Below are 21676 nucleotides of genomic sequence, written 5' to 3' on the forward strand. Positions count from 1 at the left end.
CATTACAATGATCTTGTTATAACGACGAAATGATGAGTTCCAAATTCTTTGGCAAACAATATTGTAGTGTCTTTGCCTTTCCATTGTTGTTGTCTTAACTTGTAATGTCTTTGTTTCAGATATAGGTGCTGCATGGACAACTTAAAAGATTGCCGGATCACTTCATTGTATTGCTAGGTTTAATTACCATTCAATTTCTCTGGGTTCTGTAATATTTTTTCAAAGCCGTGCAGCTGATGTAATATTTAGTTAGTTTTAATAGTTCTTTCACGCATTTTTTCTTTGTTGCTTGTGGTAAGTGAGGCTATCCGACAGAAATCATTGCTGCGTAAATATTCTCAGTATCTAAAACACGAATTCCCATCCCTTAAACATCCCAATTAACCGAAATCACATATGTGCCGGCCCGCAAAATCCTAAAGCGCCTATTATGCCGGCATATAAACAGCAACTAAACGGGCTGGCCCACTTACTTGTTGGGCCAGCCCACTTGATTTACGGTGGACCCCACACTCTAATTGGGCCGGCCCACTTGCTTTAAGGTGGACCCCACCCACTCTTTGGGCCGGCCCACTAACTAGTTGGGCCAGCCAATTGCTTTTGTGGTGGACCCTACGTACTAAATGGGCCGGCCCTTTAACAGGAAAGTGGGACCCACCTGTGCTTTTGGCCCGGCCCACTATCTTGTTGGGCCCGCCCACTTGCTGCATGGTGGACCCCACATACTAAATGGGTCGGCCCTTTAAGAGGAAAGAGGGACCCACCTGTGTTTTTGGCCCGGCCCACTAGCGTGTTGGGCCGGCCCACTTGCTATATGGTGGACCCCACATACTAAATGGGTCGGCCCTTTAACAGGAAAGTGGGACCCACCTGTGTTTTTGGCCCGGCCCACTATCTTGTTGGGCCGGCCCACTTGCTATATGGTGGACCCCACATACTATATGGGCTGGCCCATTAACAGGACAGTGGGACCCACCTGTGCTTTTGGCCCGGCCCACTGGCTTGGTGGGCCGGCCCATTTGATCTAATGTGGACCACACGTACTAAATGGGCCGGCCCGATAGCAGGAAAGTGGGACCCACATGCTAATTGGGCCGGCCCAATAACTTCTTGGGCCGGCCCACTTGCTTTAAGGTGGACCCCACTTGGTAAATGGGCCGGCCCGATAACATGAAAGTGGGTCCCACATGTTTTGTGGGCCGGCCCTTTTGCCTGTTGACCGGTCAAACGAGTGCATTCGGCCCGGCCCACATGCTTAGTGGGCCAGCACATTAATCTTTTGACCAGTCAACCTTAGAGGTTAGGCCCGGCCCACGTAACTAATGGACCAGCCTAGCTATATAGTTGACCGGTCAAACTAAGTCAGCTGGCCCGGCCCGCAAACTTAATGGGCCGGCCCGCTTAAGACGTGGCAGGCCTCGTGTGGGCCTACCATCTACCACGGGGTTTCAGCGGTTAACGTCGTTAACTGCCAGTTAACGGCGTCTGCCACATGGCAGTTTGCATGACGTCAGCAGTCAACGGGCTCCCGGAAACACTTCTGCAACGGTCCGATTTTCCGTGGCGGAAGGGCGCCCAAGCGCGACGGACCGAAAAAAACGTGGTAGGACTTTGCCTGACGCAGTTTCGACAACAGAACCCATATCGTCGGGTTAGGCCCATAGGCGACGAAAAATACCCCTTAGCGGACGATTTTGAGACATTATCTATCAGAACTTTTCTTGTAGTGAAAGGTAAAGAGTCAGGTATAAATTATGATTATGAATGCATTGAAACTTTTATGGATACTGATAAATTTCGTAATATGAGTGCTACTTATGGTCTTGACTCTCAAGTTGTTGCAAGTTTTTATAAAGCTTTTGCCTCTCATTTTGAATTGCCTAGGAAGAATTTTGATAAGTATCATGAACCTTTCAAAGACACTTGCATGGAAAATGAAATTGTTGTTAATGATTGCAATAAACATGCCCAAACTTCTGAAAATACTATTTCTTATAAGCATGTTAATTTTTGTGGAATGCATAGACCTTGTGGAATTAATCAAATCGAAGATGAATATTGTATCCATCATAGGAATGAAAAAACTAGAAAGTGGTTTAGGGCTCTAGATGATCTTGGTGAAAAAGTTTGTGCCATCTGTCTTTTTATTTGTGAACTTTGCCATAGAGTGGGTCATTTTAATTTGCAATGCTCCTCCAATGATAATTCGAACCCCATAAGTGCTGCAAATTTGTATTGTGATGATGAAATTCTTCCTAATTAGCATGATGAACTTACTTTATTTTTGGGGTGTGAAGAGTTATCAAGAAAAATTTCTTTGTTAGATATTAATGATCTTGATATTAATAGTGTCCTACATGGATGTCTTTCTTATTGCATTGATAATTGCCATACAAATACTTACATACAAAATATTTTAGAAGATGACACTTTGCCAAAGTATGATAGGACCGCTGTGTGTTTTAAACTTATTAATGAAAAGGAGGAATCCTCCCAAGTTTCTTCTATTGTTTCTGGAAATAAATCAGGTTATGTGGAGAAGCCTCCCTTCAAGCCTCTTCCTCCTAAAGAAGGGAACGAGGAGAAAGAAAAGAAGAAGAAGAAGGGAACGAAGAAGAAGAAGAGGGGAAATAAAAAGAAAGAGGCAATGGCAGATCCCCGCGTGTATGAGATAACGATAGGTAACTGATACGTCTCCGACGTATCAATAATTTCTTATGTTCCATGCCACATTATTGATGATATCTACATGTTTTATGCATACTTTACATCATATTTATGCATTTTCTGGAACAAACCTATTAACAAGATGCCGAAGAGCCAGTTGTTGTTTTCGGCTGTTTTTGGTTTCAGAAATCCTAGTAAGGAAATATTCTCGGAATTGGACGAAATCAACGCCCAGGGGCCTATTTTCACACGAAGCTTCCAGAAGACTGAAGAGTCAACGAAGTGGGGCCACGAGGTGGCCAGGAGGTAGGGCGGCGCGGCCCAAGCCCTGGCCGCGCCGGCCTGTCTCCTGGGCCCCTCGCGACGCACCTTGACCTGCCCTTCCGCCTACAAATAGCCTTCGTCGCGAAACCCCCAGTACCGAGAGCCACGATATGGAAAACCTTCCAGAGACGCCGCCGCCGCCAATCCCATCTCGGGGGATTCAGGAGATCGCCTCCGGCACCCTGCCGGAGAGGGGATTCATCTCCCGGAGGACTCTACACCGCCATGGTCGCCTCCGGAGTGATGAGTGAGTAGTTCACCCCTGTACTATGGGTCCATAGCAGTAGCTAGATGGTTGTCTTCTCCTCATTATGCTTCATTGTCAGATCTTGTGAGCTGCCGAACATGATCAAGATCATCTATCTGTAATGCTATATGTTGTGTTTGTTGGGATCCGATGAATAGAGAATACTATGTTATGTTGATTATCAATTTATATCTATGTGTTGTTTATGATCTTGCATGCTCTCCGTTATTAGTAGAGGCTCTGGCCAAGTTTTTGCTAGTAACTCCAAGAGGGAGTATTTATGCTCGATAGTGGGTTCATGTCTCCGTGAATCTGGGGGAGTGACAGAAACCTCTAAGGTTATGGATGTGTTGTTGCCACTAGGGATAAAACATTGATGCTATGTCCGAGGATGTAGTTATTGATTACATTACGCGCAATACTTAATGCAATTGTCTGTTGTTTTCAACTTAATACTTGAGGGGGTTCGGATGATAACCTGAAGGTGGACTTTTTAGGCATAGATGCATGCTGGATAGCGGTCTATGTACTTTGTTGTAATGCCCAATTAAATCTCACAATACTCATCATAATATGTATGTGCATGGTCATGCCCTCTTTATTTGTCAATTGCCCAACTGTAATTTTTTCACCCAACATGCTATTTATCTTATGGGAGAGACACCTCTAGTGAACTGTGGACCCCGGTCCAATTCTTTACATCTGAAATACAATCTACTGCAATTGTTCTACTGTTTTCTGCAAACAATCATCATCCACACTATACATCTAATCCTTTGTTACAGCAAGCCGGTGAGATTGACAACCTCACTGTTTCGTTGGGGCAAAGTACTTGGTTTGTGTTGTGCAGGTTCCACGTTGGCGCCGGAATCCCTGGTGTTGCGCCGCACTACATCTCGCCGCCATCAACCTTCAACGTGCTTCTTGACTCCTACTGGTTCGATAAACCTTGGTTTCTAACTGAGGGAAACTTACTGTTGTACGCATCACACCTTCCACTTGGGGTTCCCAACGGTCGCGTGCTGTACGCGTGTCAAGCTAAATTTCTGGCGCCGTTGCCGGGGAGATCAAGACACGCTGCAAGGGGAGTCTCCACAATCCAATCTCTTTACTTTGTTTTTGTCTTGCTTTATTTTATTTACTTTCTTGTTTGCTGCATTATATCAAAACACAAAAAAATTAGTTGCTAGTTTTACTTTATTTGCTATCTTGTTTGCTATATCAAAAACCCAAAAAAATTAGTTACTTACATTTACTTTATCTAGTTTATTTTATTTACTGCTGCTAAAATGGGTACTCCTGAAAATACTAAGTTGTGTGACTTCACAACCACAAATAATAATGATTTCTTATGCACACCTATTGCTCCACCTGCTACTACAGCAGAATTCTTTGAAATTAAACCTGCTTTACTAAATCTTGTTATGCGAGAGCAATTTTCTGGTGTTAGTTCTGATGATGCAGCTGCCCATCTTAATAATTTTGTTGAACTTTGTGAAATGCAAAAGTATAAGGATGTAGATGGTGACATTATAAAATTAAAATTGTTCCCTTTCTCATTAAGAGGAAGAGCTAAAGATTGGTTGCTATCTCTGCCTAAGAATAGTATTGATTCATGGACTAAATGCAAGGATGCTTTTATTGGTAGATATTATCCCCCTGCTAAAATTATATCTTTGAGGAGTAGCATAATGAATTTTAAACAATTGGATACTGAGCATGTTGCACAAGCATGGGAAAGAATGAAATCTTTGGTTAAAAATTGCCCAACCCATGGACTGACTACTTGGATGATCATCCAAACCTTTTATGCAGGACTGAATTTTTCTTCGCGGAACCTATTGGATTCAGCTGCTGGAGGTACCTTTATGTCCATCACTCTTGGCGAAGCAACAAAGCTTCTTGATAATATGATGATTAATTACTCTGAATGGCACACGGAAAGAGCTCCAAAAGGTAAGAAGGTAAATTCTGTCGAAGAAACCTCCTCCTTGAGTGATAAGATTGATGCTATTATGTCTATGCTTGTGAATGATAGGACTAATGTTGATCCTAATAATGTTCCGTTAGCTTCATTGGTTGCCCAAGAAGAACATGTTGATGTAAACTTCATTAAAAATAATAATTTCAACAACAATGCTTATCGGAACAATTCTAGTAACAACTATAGGCCGTATCCTTATAATAATGGCAACGGCTATGGTAATTCTTATGGGAATTCTTACAACAATAATAGGAACACACCCCCTGGACTTGAAGCTATGCTTAAAGAATTTATTAGTACACAAACTGCTTTTAACAAATCTGTTGAAGAAAAGCTTGGGAAAATTGATATACTTGCTTCTAAAGTCGATAGTCTTGCTGCTGATGTTGATCTTTTGAAATCGAAAGTTATGCCTCATGAGAATCATAATCATAAAATTGTTACTACAGCAAATGCCATCCAAGTTAGAATTAATGAGAATATAAGATTGATGGCCGAATTGCGTGCTAGGTGGGAAAGAGAAGAAAATGAAAATGAAGATAATATAGGTAAAGTTTGGACTATTACCACCACTAGCAATGCTAATGCTCCACATGTTGCTGCACCTCCTACTAATAATGGTAAAAGAATTGGTGTTAGCAATGTTTCCACTTCTAATGCAAAGCGCGAGAAACTGCCTGAAACTGCTAAAACTGCTGAAACTGCTTGTGATAAAACTGCTGAAATTTTCTCCAACATTGGGGATGATGATCCCACTGCTTTAGATTATAATGGTTTGGATTTTGATGATTGCCACATCTCTGAAGTTATAAAGTTCTTACAAAAACTTGCTAAAAGTCCTAATGCTAGTGCTATAAATTTGGCTTTCACGAAACATATTACAAATGCTCTCATAAAAGCTAGAGAAGAGAAACTAGAACGCGAAGCTTCTATTCCTAGGAAGCTAGAGGATGGTTGGGAGCCCATCATTATGATGAAGGTCAATGACTTTGATTGTAATGCTTTATGTGATCTTGGTGCAAGTATTTCTGTTATGCCTAAGAAAATCTATAATATGCTTGACTTGCCACCATTGAAAAATTGTTATTTGGATGTTAATCTTGCTGATAATTCTACAAAGAAACCTTTGGGGAAAGTTTATAATGTTCGCATTACCGTTAACAATAACCTTGTCTCCGTTGATTTTGTTGTCTTGGATATTGAATGCAATGCATCTTGTCCCATTATATTGGGAAGACCTTTTCTTCGAACTGTTGGTGCTATCATTGATATGAAGGAAGGTAATATTAAATATCAATTTCCTCTCAAGAAAGGTATGGAACACTTCCCTAGAAAGAGAATGAAGTTACCTTTTGATTCTATTATTAGAACAAATTATGATGTTGACACTTCGTCTCTTGATAATACTTGATACACACTTTCTGCGCCTAGCTGAAAGGTGTTAAAGAAAAGCGCTTATGGGAGACAACCCATGTTTTTACTACACTACTTTGTTTTATATTTGTGTCTTGGAAGTTTTTTACTACTGTAGCAACCTCTCCTTATCTTAGTTTTGTGTTTTGTTGTGCCAAGTAAAGTCGTTGATAGTAAGGTTCATACTAGATTTGGATTACTGCGCAGAAACAGATTTCTTTGCTGTCACGAATCTAGGAAAAATTCTCTGTAGGTAACTCAGAAAATTATGCCAATTTACGTGAGTGATCCTCAATTTGAGCATTTTCATTTGAGCAAGTCTGGTGCCTCAATAAAATTCGTCTTTACGAACTGTTCTGTTTTGACAGATTCTGCCTTTTATTTCGCATTGCCTGTTTTGATATGTTCGATGGATTTTTCGATTCCATTGACTTTCAGTAGCTTTGTGCAATGTCCAGAAGTGTTAAGAATGATTATGTCACCTCTGAACATGTATATTTTGATTGTGCACTAACTCTCTAATGAGTTGTTTTGAGTTTGGTGTGGAGGAAGTTTTCAAGGATCAAGAGAGGGAGATGATACAACATGATCAAGGAGAGTGAAAGCTCTAAGCTTGGGGATGCCCCGGTGGTTCACCCCTGCATATATCAAGAAGACTCAAGCGTCTAAGCTTGGGGATGCCCAAGGCATCCCCTTCTTCATCGACAACATTATCAGGTTCCTCCCCTGAAACTATATTTTTATTCCATCACATCTTATGCACTTTGCTTGGAGCGTCGGTTTGTTTTTGTTTTTGTTTTGTTTGATTAAAATGGATCCTAGCATTCTTTGTGTGGGAGAGAGACATGCTCCGCTGTAGCATATGGACAAGTATGTCCTTAGGCTTTACTCATAATATTCATGGCAAAGTTTCTTCTTCGTTAAATTGTTATATGGTTGGAATTGGAAAATGATACATGTAGTAATTTGCTATAATGTCTTGGATAATGTGATACTTGGCAATTGTTGTGCTCATGTTTAAGCTCTTGCATCATATACTTTGCACCTATTAATGAAGAAATACATAGAGCATGCTAAAATTTGGTTTGCATATTTGGTCTCTCTAAGGTCTAGATAATTTCTAGTAAAGAGTTTGAACAACAAGGAAGACGGTGTAGAGTCTTATAATGTTTACAATATGTCTTTTATGTGAGTTTTGCTTCACCGGTTCATCCTTGTGGTTGTTTCAAATAACCTTGCTAGCCTAAACCTTGTATCGAGAGGGAATACTTCTCATGCATCCAAAATACTTGAGCCAACCACTATGCCATTTGTGTCCACCATACCTACCTACTACATGGTATTTCTCCGCCATTCCAAAGTAAATTGTTTGAGTGCTACCTTTAAAATTTCCATTCTTCACCTTTACAATATATAGCTCATGGGACAAATAGCCTAAAAACTATTGTGGTATTGAATATGTAATTATGCACTTTATCTCTTATTAAGTTGCTTGTTGTGCGATAACCATGTTCCTGGGGACGCCATCAACTACTCTTTGTTGAATATCATGTGAGTTGCTATGCATGTTCGTCTTGTCTGAAGTAAGGGAGATTTACCACTAAAATGGTTAGAGCATTGCATAATGTTTGAGAAGAACATTGGGCCGCTAACTAAAGCCATGATCCATGGTGAAAGTTTCAGTTTTGGACAAATATCCTCAATCTCATATGAGAAAATTAATTGTTGCTACATGCTTATGCATAAAAGAGGAGTCCATTATCTGTTGTCTATGTTGTCCCGGTATGGATGTCTAAGTTGAGAATAATCAATAGCGAGAAATCCGATGCGAGCTTTCTCCTTAGACCTTTGTACAGGCGGCATAGAGGTACCCCTTTGTGACACTTGGTTAAAACATATGCATTGCGATGATAATCCAGGTAATCCGAGCTAATTAGGACAAGGTGCGGGCACTATTAGTATACTATGCATGAGGCTTGCAACTTGTAAGATATAATTTACATAACACATATGCTTTATTACTACCGTTGACAAAATTGTTTCTTGTTTTCAAAATCAAAGCTCTAGCACAAATATAGCAATCGATGCTTTCCTCTTTGAAGGACCATTCTTTTACTTTTATGTTAAGTCAGTTCACCTATCTCTCTCCACCTCAAGAAGCAAACACTTGCGTGAACTGTGCATTGATTCCTACATACTTGCATATTGCACTTGTTATATTACTCTATCTTGACAACTATCCATGAGATATACATGTTACAAGTTGAAAGCAACCGCTGAAACTTAATCTTACTTTGTGTTGCTTCAACGCCTTTACTTTGAATTATTGCTTTATGAGTTAACTCTTATGCAAGACTTATTGATGCTTGTCTTGAAGTACTATTCATGAAAAGTCTTTGATATATGATTCATTTGTTTACTCATATCATTTACATTGTTTTGATCGCTGCATTCATTACATATGCTTACAATAGTATGATCAAGGTTATGATGGCATGTCACTCCAGAAATTATCTTTTTTATCGTTTACCTGCTCGGGACGAGCAGAAACTAAGCTTGGGGATGCTGATACGTCTCCGACGTATCGATAATTTCTTATGTTCTATGCCACATTATTGATGATATCTACATGTTTTATGCATACTTTACATCATATTTATGCATTTTCTGGAACTAACCTATTAACAAGATGCCGAAGAGCCAGTTGCTGTTTTCTGCTGTTTTTGGTTTCAGAAATCCTAGTAAGGAAATATTCTCGGAATTGGACGAAATCAACGCCCAGGGGCCTATTTTCACGCGAAGCTTCCAGAAGACCGAAGAGTCAATGAAGTGGGGCCACGAGGTGGCCAGGAGGTAGGGCGGCGCGGCCCAAGCCCTGGTCGCGTCGGCCTGTCTCCTGGGCCCCTCGCGACGCCCCTTGACCTGCCCTTCCACCTACAAATAGCCTTCGTCGCGAAACCCCCAGTACCGAGAGCCACGATACGGAAAACCTTCCAGAGACGCCGCCGCCAATCCCATCTCGGGGGATTCAGGAGATCGCCTCCGGCACCCTGCCGGAGAGGGGATTCATCTCCCGGAGGACTCTACACCGCCATGGTCGCCTCCGGAGTGATGAGTGAGTAGTTCACCCCTGGACTATGGGTCCATAGCAGTAGCTAGATGGTTGTCTTCTCCTCATTATGCTTCATTGTCGGATCTTGTGAGCTGCCGAACATGATCAAGATCATCTATCTGTAATGCTATATGTTGTGTTTGTTGGGATCCGATGAATAGAGAATACTATGTTATGTTGATTATCAATTTATATCTATATGTTGTTTATGATCTTGCATGCTCTCCGTTATTAGTAGAGGCTCTGGCCAAGTTTTTGCTAGTAACTCCAAGAGGGGGTATTTATGCTCGATAGTGGGTTCATGTCTCCGTGAATCTGGGGGAGTGACAGAAACCTCTAAGGTTATGGATGTGTTGTTGCCACTAGAGATAAAACATTGATGCTATGTCCGAGGATGTAGTTATTGATTACATTACGCGCAATACTTAATGCAATTGTTTGTTGTTTTCAACTTAATACTTGAGGGGGTTCGGATGATAACCTGAAGGTGGACTTTTTAGGCATAGATGCATGCTGGATAGCGGTCTATGTACTTTGTCGTAATGCCCAATTAAATCTCACAATACTCATCATAATATGTATGTGCATGGTCATGCCCTCTTTATTTGTCAATTGCCCAACTGTAATTTGTTCACCCAACATGCTATTTATCTTATGGGAGAGACACCTCTAGTGAACTGTGGACCTCGGTCCAATTCTTTACATCTGAAATACAATCTACTGCAATTGTTCTATTGTTTTCTGCAAACAATCATCATCCACACTATACATCTAATCCTTTGTTACAGCAAGCCGGTGAGATTGACAACCTCACTATTTCATTGGGGCAAAGTACTTGGTTTGTGTTGTGCAGGTTCCACGTTGGCATCGGAATCCCTGGTGTTGCGCCGCACTACATCTCGCCGCCATCAACCTTCAACATGCTTCTTGACTCCTACTGGTTCGATAAACCTTGGTTTCTAACTGAGGGAAACTTACTGTTGTACGCATCACACCTTCCACTTGGGGTTCCCAACGGTCGCGTGCTGTACGCGTGTCAGTAACCGTAAGTATGTTGCTCCTAATGATTATTATGATAATGAATCTGAATACAATGATCTTCCTATGCCCTTTACCTACATTAGTGATCATGATTTGAAAGAGCACACTACTTTTGATATTGAAAATCTCTGGGAAACTAATTCTGAAAATGAAGATGTTAATAATTGCCATAATATTAGTACTATCTATGCTTCTTCCCATAATGATATAGAAAGCTCTAAGCTTGGGGATGAGGTGTTTGAAAATCCTTTTGCTACTGATGATTATATGTTTGATACATCTCCTTCTAGTAACAATGATGGTAAGGTTACAGATGAACATAGTGTGGAAGATAACTATTCTATTTCTTATGATGACACTATGCCTCCAATCTTTGACAATTATTATAAAGAATGCTATGACATAGGTTATAATTACCCTTATGAAACTTGTCATAGTTATGATGGGATTGCCAAAAACAATTCCCTTAGCATGCAACTTGTTTATCATGTTCAAATTCTTGATAATGATCCTGCTCCAATTACTATTAATGAGAAGAATTCTTCTTATGCCAAAATTAATGATACTTTTATGCATATGAATCATGATAATAATGTTTTAAGTGATGGTTATATTGTTGAGTTTGTTCATGATGCTACTGAAAGTTATTATGAGAGAGGGAAACATGGTTATATGCATCTTAATAATATTAAGTTTCCCCTCTTTATGTTGAGAATCTTGAAGTCGCGCTTGTGCTGCCTTTCTATGCTTGTTGCGTTATGCTTACAAGATTCGTTTATTTACAAGATTCCTTTTCATAGGAAGCGGGTTAGGCTTAAATTTGTTTCATACTTGCTTTTGATGCTCTCTTTGCTTCAACTCTCATCCTTATGTGAGCATCATTAACATTACTGAGCCCATCTTAATGGCTATAAAGAAAGCACTTATTGGGAGATAACCCATATTTTTATTTTGCTACTGTTTTGTTGTGTCTTGGAAGTTGTTACTACTGTAGCAACCTCTCCTTATCTTTATTTTATTGCATTGTTGTGCCAAGTAAAGTCTTTGATAGAAGGTTGATACTAGATTTGGATTACTGCGCAGAAACAGATTTCTTGCTCTCACGAAATTGAGTAGCCCCCTCTGTAGGTAACTCATAAAATTCTTCCAGTTTACGTGCGTGATCCTCAGATATGTACGCAACTTTCATTTAATTTGAGCGTTTTCATCTGAGCAAGTTAAGTGCCGCTAAAAAATTCGTCTTTACGTATTGTTCTGTTTTGACAGATTCTGCCTTTTATTTCGCATTGTCTGTTTTGCTATGTTGGATGGATTTCTTTGTTCCATTAACTTTCAGTAGCTTTGTGCAATGTCCAGAAGTGTTAAGAATGATTATGTCACCTCTGAATATGTGAATTTTTGATTATGCACTAACCCTCTAATGAGTTTGTTTTGAGTTTGGTGTGGAGGAAGTTTTCAAGGGTCAAGAGAGGAGGATGATACAATATGATCAAGAAGAGTGAAAAGTCTAAGCTTGGGGATGCCCCCGTGGTTTATCCCTGCATATTCCAAGAAGACTCAAGCATCTAAGCTTGAGGATGCCCAAGGCATCCCCTTCTTCATCGACAACTTATATGGTCACCTCTAGTGAAACTATATTTTTATTCCGTCACATCTTATGTACTTTACTTGGAGCATCTGTGTGCTTTTATTTTCGTTTTTCTATTTTCATTCTCTGAATAAATTCATGCTTATGTAGGAGAGAGACACGCTCCTCTTTTTCATATTGAACACTAGTGTTCTTAGTTTTACTTTTAATGTTCATGGCAAAAGTTAAAAGCTGCTGCATTTATTGTTATTTGGTTGGGAACAGAAAATGCTTTATGTGGTAATTGGTATATGGTCTTGAATAATTTGATACTTGGCAATTGTTTTGAGCTCTCAAATAAATCATGTTTAAGCTCTTGCGTCATGTAGTTTGAACCTATTAGTGGAGAACTACCATAGAGCTTGTTGAAATTTGGTTTGCATGATTGGTCTTTCTAAAGTCTAGATATTTTCTGGTAAAAGTGTTTGAACAACAAGGAAGATAGTGTAGAGTCTTATAATGCTTGCAATATGTTCTTATGTAAGTTTTGCTGTACCGGTTCATACTTGTGTTTGCTTCAAACAACCTTGCTAGCCCAAAGCCTTGTACTGAGAGGGAATTCTTCTCGTGCATCCAAATCCTTGAGCCAAAAACTATGCCATTTGTGTCCACCATACCTACCTACTACATGGTATTTCTCTGCCATTCCAAAGTAAATTGCTTGAGTGCTACCTTTAAAATTCCATTCTTTGTCTTTGCAATATATAGCTCATGGAAAAATAGCTTAAAAACTATTGTGGTATTGAATATGTCGCTTATGTGTCTTATTCCTTATAAGTTGCTTGTTGAGCGGTAACCATGTTTCTGGGGACGCCATCAACTATTACACCTTTGTTGAATATCATGTGAGTTGATATGCATGTTAGTCTTGTCTGAAGTAAGGGTGATTTATCATGATCAAATGGTTTGAGTATGCATATTGTTAGAGAAGAACATTGGGCCGCTAACTAAAGCCATGTATCATGGTGGAAGTTTCAGTTTGGACATTAATCCTCAATCTCTTATGAGAATATTATCTGTTGTTGAATGCTTATGCATTAAAGAGGAGTCCATTATCTGTTTTCTATGTTGTCCCGGTATGGATGTCCTTAGTTGAGATCTATCAAAAACGAGAAATCAAATGTGATCTATCTCCTTGGACCTTTGTACAGGCGGCATAGAGGTACCCCTTTGTGACACTTGGTTGAAACATATGTAATGCAATGATAATCCATGGAAATCCAAGCTAATTAGGACAAGGTGCGAGCACTATTGGTATTCGATGCATGAGGCTTGCAACTTATAGGATGTCTTATGCATAACACATATGAATTATTACTACCGTTGACAAAATTGTTTCTATGTTTTCAAAATGAAAAGCTCTAGCACAAAAATAGTAATCCCTGCTTCCCTCTGCGAAGGGTCTTTCTTTTACTTTATGTTGAGTCAGTTTACCTACTTCTTTCTATCTTAGAAGCAAACACTTGTGTCAACTGTGTGCATTGATTCCTACATACTTGCTTATTTGCATTCATCATATTACTTTGTGTTGACAATTATCCATGAGATAAACATGTTGAAGTTGAAAGCAACTGCTGAAACTTATATCTTCCTTTGTGTTGCTTCAAAACTTTCTACTAAGAATCTATTGCTTTATGAGTTAACTCCTGTGCAGGTCTTATTTATGCTTGTCTTGAAAGTACTATTCATGAAAAGTCTTTGCTATATGATTCAGTTGTTTAGTCATTGTATTTACCATTGCTTTGAATCACTGATACGCGTACAGCACGCGACCGTTGGGAACCCCAAGAGGAAGGTGTGATGCGTATAGCGGCAAGTTTTCCCTCAGTAAGAAACCAAGGTTTATCGAACCAGTAGGGGCCAAGAAGCACGTTGAAGGTTGATGGCGGCGAAGTGTAGTGCGGCGCAACACCAGGGATTCCGGCGCCAACGTGGAACCTGCACAACACAACCAAATTACTTTGCCCCAACGTGACAGTGAGGTTGTCAATCTCACCGGCTTGCTGTAACAAAGGATTAGATGTATAGTGTGGATGATGATTGTTTGCAGAAAACAGTAGAACAAGTATTGCAGTAGATTGTATTCGATTAAAAGAGTGGACCGGGGTCCACAGTTCACTAGAGGCGTCTCTTCGATAAGAATAAGCATGTTGGGTGAACAAATTACAGTTGGGCAATTGACAAATAAAGAGGGCATGACCATGCACATACATGATATGATGAGTATAGTGAGATTTAATTGGGCATTACGACAAAGTACATAGACCGCTATCCAGCATGCATCTATGCCTAAAAAGTCCACCTTCAGGTTATCATCCGAACCCCTTCCAGTATTAAGTTGCAAACAACAGACAATTGCATTAAGTATGGCGCGTAATGTAATCAACAACTACATCCTTAGACATAGCATCGATGTTTTATCCCCAGTGGCAACAGCACATCCACAACCTTAGAACTTTCTGTCACTGTCCCAGATTTAATGGAGGCATGAACCCACTATCGAGCATAAATACTCCCTCTTGGAGTTTCTAGCAAAAACTTGGCCAGAGCCTCTACTAATAACGGAGAGCATGCAAGATCATAAACAACACATAGATAATAGATTGATAATCAACATAGCATAGTATTCTCTATCCATCGGATCCCCACAAACACAACATATAGCATTACAGATAGATGATCTTGATCATGTTAGGCAGCTCACAAGACCCGACAATGAAGCACAATTAGGAGAAGACGACCATCTAGCTACTGCTATGGACCCATAGTCCAGGGGTGAACTACTCACTCATCACTCCGGAGGCGACCATGGCGGTGAAGAGTCCTCCGGGAGATGATTCCCCTCTCCGGCAGGGTGCCGGAGGCGATCTCCTGAATCCCCCGAGATGGGATTGGCGGCGGCGGCGTCTCTGGAAGGTTTTCCGTATCGTGGCTCTCGGTACTGGGGGTTTCGCGACGAAGACCTTAAGTAGGCGAAAGGGCAGGTCAGGAGGCGTCACGGGGGGCCCACATGCTAGGGCCGCGCGGGCCCCCTGTAGGCCGCGCCGCCCTAGTGTGGCGGCGCCCCTTGGCCCCACTTCGTCTCTCCCTCGGACTTCTGGAAGCTTCGTGGCAAAATAGGCCCCTGGGCGTTGATTTCGTCCAATTCCGAGAATATTTCCTTACTAGGATTTCTGAAACCAAAAATAGCAGAAAACAGCAACTGGCTCTTCGGCATCTCGTTAATAGGTTAGTGCCGGAAAATGCGTAAATATGACATAAAGTATGCATAAAACATGTAGATATCATCAATAATGTGGCATGGAACATAAGAAATTATCGATACGTCGGAGACGTATCAATCACTTCATTCATCTCACATGCTTTACAATAGTATTGATCAAGATTATGATAGCATGTCAATTCAGAAATTATCCTTGTTATCGTTTACCTACTCGAGGTCGAGTAGGAACTAAGCTTGGGGATGCTTGATACGTCTCAAACGTATCTATAATTTCTTATGTTCCATGCTAGTTTTATGACAATACTCACATGTTTTATATGCACTTTATATCATATTATGGCATTTATTGGACTAACCTATTAACAAGATGCCACAGTGCCAGTTTCTGTTTATTATGTCTGTTTATTGCAGAAAAGGCCCAAAACCAAAGTGCTCGGAAAAATCCAGAAAAATCAGAGAAATTCTATTTCGCCGGAAGACTCACGGAGCCAGAAGGGCAAGCCAGGGGGAGGCCCAGGGCCTCCACACCATAGGCCGGCGCGGCCAGAGGGGTGGCCGCCCCACCCTATGGGGTGGGCCCCTCGGGACTCTTCCGACTCCGCCTCTTCGCCTATAAGATCCCTCGTGACCTAAAACCTCGACACCAATTGACGAAACTCCAGAAAGACTCCAGGGGCGCCGCCGCCATCGCAAAACTCCGTTTCGGGGGACAGAAGTCTCTGTTCCGGCACCCTGCCGGGACGGGGAATTGCCCCCGGAGTCATCTCCATCGACACCGCCGCCATCTTCATCGTCGTTGCTGTCTCCTATGATGAAGAGGGAGTAGTTCTCCCCCAAGGCTGAGGGCTCTACCGGTAGCTATGTGGTTCATCTCTCTCTCCCATGTACTTCAATACAATGATCTCATGAGCTGCCTTACATGATTGAGATCCATATGATGAGCTTTGTAATCTAGATGTCATATGCTATTCAAGTGTTTAATTATGTGAACTTTGGGGTTACTGTGACCTCGGTGTAATGGTGACAGTGTGTTCGCCGTGTGTAACTCCCTTATGAATTGTGGTGTGTTAGTACCTCCTATGAATGCTCACGGTGACGGTGTGGGGTGTTTATTAGTACTTGGGAATACGCCTTTGAGGTGTGCTTTTGCACACTTGCCCAATGAATTTGAGTTCTCTATCCAATAAGAGAGTAGTATGATGAAGTGCTTATATTTATATTCAATTATGATTGCAATATTGAGAGTGTCCACTAGTGAAAGTATGATCCCTAGGCCTTGTTTCCAAATACCAAATCACCGTTTATTTACTGTTCTACTGCATGTTTACTTGCTGCCATATTTATTTCAGATTGTTATTACTACTTATAATCATCCATATTACTTGTATTTTACTATCTCTTCGCCGAACTAGTGCACCTATACATCTAACAAGTGTATTAGATGTGTTGGGGACACAAGAGACTTCTTGTATCGTAATTGCAGGGTTGCTTGAGAGGGATATCTTTGACCTCTATCTCCCTGAGTTCGATAAACCTTGGGCGATTCACTTAAGGGAAACTTGCTGCTGTTCTACAAACCTCTGCTCTTGGAGGCCCAACACTGTCTACAGAAATAGAAGCGTGCGTAGACATCATCGGTCGCCCAAATTGCTTGGTTCTTACGCAAACCGACATATTTGACCTAAAAACTACTATATATATGATCCCCGAGGGTTCTCTGAAGGTGAGTGTCGCAGAAACACAGAAAGACGAAAACGGAGACTGCAACAGAGAAGATTAGAGAGGGAAACTCTATCGGAGCCGCCGCCAGAGGGATCCCCACCTTCTCCAACGTCTTCATCATCATACCCATGATCAAGAGGGAGTAGTCCCCCTCTAGGCTACAGGTTTGTGGCGGTAGCTTGATATGTTTTTCTCATGTTCTTCATAGCTCTTAATACCATACACTACTAGGAAAAGGGCTATAGATGTACGACTTAGCCGTGGCGCGCTATTTTTTGGTGCGCCATGGATATTACCCGTGGTTAATAGGTTAGTGTTGGAATATGTATAAAAGTGCAACGAAGCATTAGCAAAACATATACAAATTGGTGTAAAACAAGCATGGGACATAAAAAATTATAGATACATTTGAGACGTATCAGCGGCCACGCGGCGACTGCGCCGCCGATTTGGCCCCCTCGGAGTTGCACGACTAGGTTTTAACGGCTCTCCTTGACTCCTTGAGCTTCTCAGAACGATGGTGTTGGGGCTTTTCTGAAAAGACCACATGAGCATCGCCGGCGAGTATGTCCACGACGACGCAACTCCGGAGAGATTTCAAAACCGAGCTACACATAACCAAATGATGCAAACAAGAGAGCTATGGGTGCGTATTCATACCCTGGAGCTAATGGTGTGGTCAACATCAACGATTGATGTCGGACTCGAGCTGAATCCGCCGATTTCGACATGGCCGACGAAAAGGATCGACAAAATTCGCTCAGCTCTGGCCTCCCCTTGATGCTCAGCTTTGCTCGGATGATCTCCTCACTGAAGAACTTCTCCTCGACCTCACCACGGACGCTATGGTGGCTCCATCTTCTTACTCGATGCCGGCGGCTACCAGGTGATTTCGAGGGATAGAGGTGCATTGGACATGATCAACTTATTCGCAATTCTTCTACTTTAAGTTCTTAGGGTTTATGATCATTACCAAGTTGTGTCAATCAATTTGGCTTCCTAAGGTATTATTAGTGACACATGGTTCTCATCTCCAATATCAAGTATTGGCTTGATCAACTAGGGTGTAGCACTTGTATGGTACCGTCTTAGGTATAGGCATAGCTAAGGTTAGTATCCATGACTTCACTTCATAGGAAATGACTTGAATGACCACCTAGAGTTCTACTCAAGGGATAATGATGTGATCCTCTGGATATATGGATTGTTACCTCCCTTATATGAGGCTTAACTAAGATAGAATTGAATAAAATAAGGATTGAATAAGTGGAAACTTGATGAAAATACTAGTGTTGATCTCCTTGTCATACATTCAAGATTTGAAGTGAAGATATACCACTAAGGTCATGGTAGGAATAGGAATTAGTTAAAGACATGGAAAAGATAAAATTCAAGAATAGTTTCTAAGCTCTATTATGTTTCTTTAATTTTTAGTTGAATAGGTAATCATATATTTTATCAAGAAATATCATATTATGATCCCTTGGAAGAAATCATATTTGATCCTCACTTAAGTGTTGTTGTTATAGTTTTGGTTCCATTTGATATAACCGATAGATCAATTCATATCTACCCCAAAACAAGGTTTTAGCAAATGTCACATTGAAGTTTATAACGCTTGACTTGATGATCTACTTCAATTCCATCAACTCAAGTGAAATTGTTATCTGTGTGACATGTTTTATTTTTAAAGTGCGAAAATTCCCCGGATATTCTATGCATGATTGCAATGCACACGTCAATTTCCTCTCTTTTGTAACCTTAGAACCTGATATGTTACACAGGTACACATGCAACATATATCCAGATGGATCTACCATACCATACAAAGATCTAACCCTACCATACCAAGCTGAAGGTGTGGTTCCTTACAGTCATGGGTGGTGGCAAAGACGAACTCGAGGAAAAGGAGGAAGTGGTCTTAGCGCCGTCGGCCGGAGGTGAGTGTCACGCTTACCTGCTTTGGGACCTGGCAATGGAGCTCGAAGGAGGGAGTGTTTCGAATCGGAATGTGAGAGTGTAGGGTAAAAATAGGGGAAGGGTTTCAGGGCCGAGGTGACGGAATCCTTTCCTTCCCGTTTCGCTGCAGCGTGCACGTGCTCCCGCCATCTCCATGGTCGGTTGAGCTCACACAGGGAAAGATTACCTTTTGTATCGGCTAAGCGCAAGACGAGGGTGGCTCCGCGGAAACAACTGATTAGGCTATTCCTAGCGGGACTGGCCCGGAGGTGATTCAAGAACCGTGCGGGCCACAATACAGAGGGAACCCAGGCATCCAATCAGGCAAACTTTTTCTCCGTCGGGTCTTGCTGGGGACCATGCAGCTGCAAGGATGGGTGGTAGTGAACTGCTACTATTTGATTTCCCAATTTTTGAACGGTCAAAGTGCAAAAGTTGAACCATTATTCCAATTTAATAATAAATATATTCAGATTGCATTTTGACGATAAAGACCCAGAGTTTAATATTTTTTGGTCTCAGCCTGAGATGTGATATGCGCTAGAAATATTTACTATTACCACCTGATTTTAGTTTACTCCTGTATGAGGTTTTCTTTTCTCGGTAGGCGAAAAATACCGGTGAAGAACGGTATTTCGGAAATACCGTCCGAGATTTGTCAAACAGTTTACTATTTCGTTCAAAAGTTATCAAAAAACGAATTTGGAAAAATTATTTGAATACCAGAAAATTGCCTTTGTTATTATTTTTTCTCTGTGGTAACGGATAAAATTGGTTCCCGCCAAAATATCGAAAATACCGGCCAAGAAAAAAAAACTACTCCTGTATTAGATCTCGGGCGTTGTTGTCCGATGTCATATTGATGCTCTTAGGTGGGGATGGGTGGCAGTTGACTGAGGGTTGATCCCAATTTCTGAAGGATCAAAATATATAAGTGATACCATTCCCATTTCAATTTAACAACAAAATATTCAGTTTGTATTTGACGATAATTCATAATGGCCGAGAGTTGTATTTTTTTGGTCTTAGCCTGAGATGGGATATACACCAAAAATATCTAATTTCAGTATAATCTTGTTTGAGATGTTGTGTTTACGTCTTTTTCGTTTAGAACTTAATCAACTCCTTAGGCAAGGAGATTCATGCTGATCAATTGCATCATGGCTGCAACCCATTTTTTTCCCATCTGCACAATGGTTGAAGTTGCACATTGGTTGCAATTGAATTTTTCTTAGCTAAAAATTTGTAGTTCCATCATGGTAGAGCGCTAGGCCGACCCAATTTTGTATATTATCAATATGTATCCACTGGGCATTTGGCGAGGGTGAAAGCAGGAACGAACGAACAGCGAATAAAAGGGACATCCAAGAGAAAGGAAAGAAGCGACATGATCATAAGCTTTGGGAGATGGGACTTGGCAACTTGTTACATATGGTAAAATTAGCGAGGTGACGATTCAATTTACTGACGAATCACGATGAACTGGCCGGAGCAAGGCTGAGATGGAGGTCCAGCCCCATCGCGGAGGCTTCCTCGGTGCCGTCATCCGCCTCGTATAAACGAGCGAAACTGCTGGCACTGGTGCTGGTGGCACCGTCGCTTGCGTCGTGGAGGCGTGGCTCGGCCGGAAGAGCATGGAAGGGCAGGCCCACCGTCGGCTGGCGTGCGAGGTAGACCCATCTGTGGAGGTCGACACGCGGGTAGGCCGACGGCCCGGCGTGCCCTCCTACGGCGATCACGTGCCCCGGCGGCGGCGGGAAGTAGCCCATGCCGGCGTCGACGTGCAGCCGCGCGCGCTTCAGCTGCTGCCGCTCCTTCTTGTGCGCGTTCTGGTGGCCGCCCAGCGCCTGCGAGTTGGCGAACTCGCGGCAGCAGTAGTGGCACTCGAACCTCCGCCCATCCGCCGCCTGCGGCGTCGGCGGCGCGGACGGCACCTCCGTGACGATGGTGGCGCCGCCGGCCACGTCGTAGCCGAAGATCCTCAGGGACGACGGACTTGGCGGTGTCACCTTGCGCTGGTCGCACCGTATGTCCGCCATGGATGAGTGAGCTGTTTAGCTAGCTAGCTAGCAGACGTTCGTGTTGAGGTGATGAGGTTGGTTTGTCGTCGTTTTCGCTCAAGTGCTAGTGACGCTTGAGGTTATGTAGCGCGTCGAGGGGTGAGGGAAGTCGCGCCTGCATGGAGAAAACGGACACATGGGATGGGAAGAAATGAAGGGCATCTCTAGCAAGATTGGAGGTTAGGTAGGTGAACATTGAGCAAATGGCCACACGCAACGCAAGCTTCCAAACCAAATTAAGCAGTGTGCGCCGTTCTAGGTTCTAGAACAGGGACTCAAGAGTCAGGACGCAAGTAC

The 21676-nt window shown here is 41.9% G+C and overlaps 1 protein-coding gene across 1 annotated transcript; it reads right to left on the reverse strand.

Annotated features, from left to right (window-relative positions):
• Positions 1–20597: 20597 nt before the first annotated feature.
• Positions 20598–21429, reverse strand: LOC127330384 (zinc finger protein 6-like). The gene has a single exon (XM_051356615.2). It carries the CDS (start codon positions 21356–21358, stop codon positions 20792–20794), a length of 567 nt encoding a protein of 188 aa, XP_051212575.1. The 5' UTR covers positions 21359–21429; the 3' UTR covers positions 20598–20791.
• Between the last annotated feature and the right edge of the window lie 247 nt (positions 21430–21676).

This window comes from Lolium perenne, chromosome 6 (assembly GCF_019359855.2).
Source record: "Lolium perenne isolate Kyuss_39 chromosome 6, Kyuss_2.0, whole genome shotgun sequence".
NCBI lineage: Eukaryota > Viridiplantae > Streptophyta > Magnoliopsida > Poales > Poaceae > Lolium > Lolium perenne.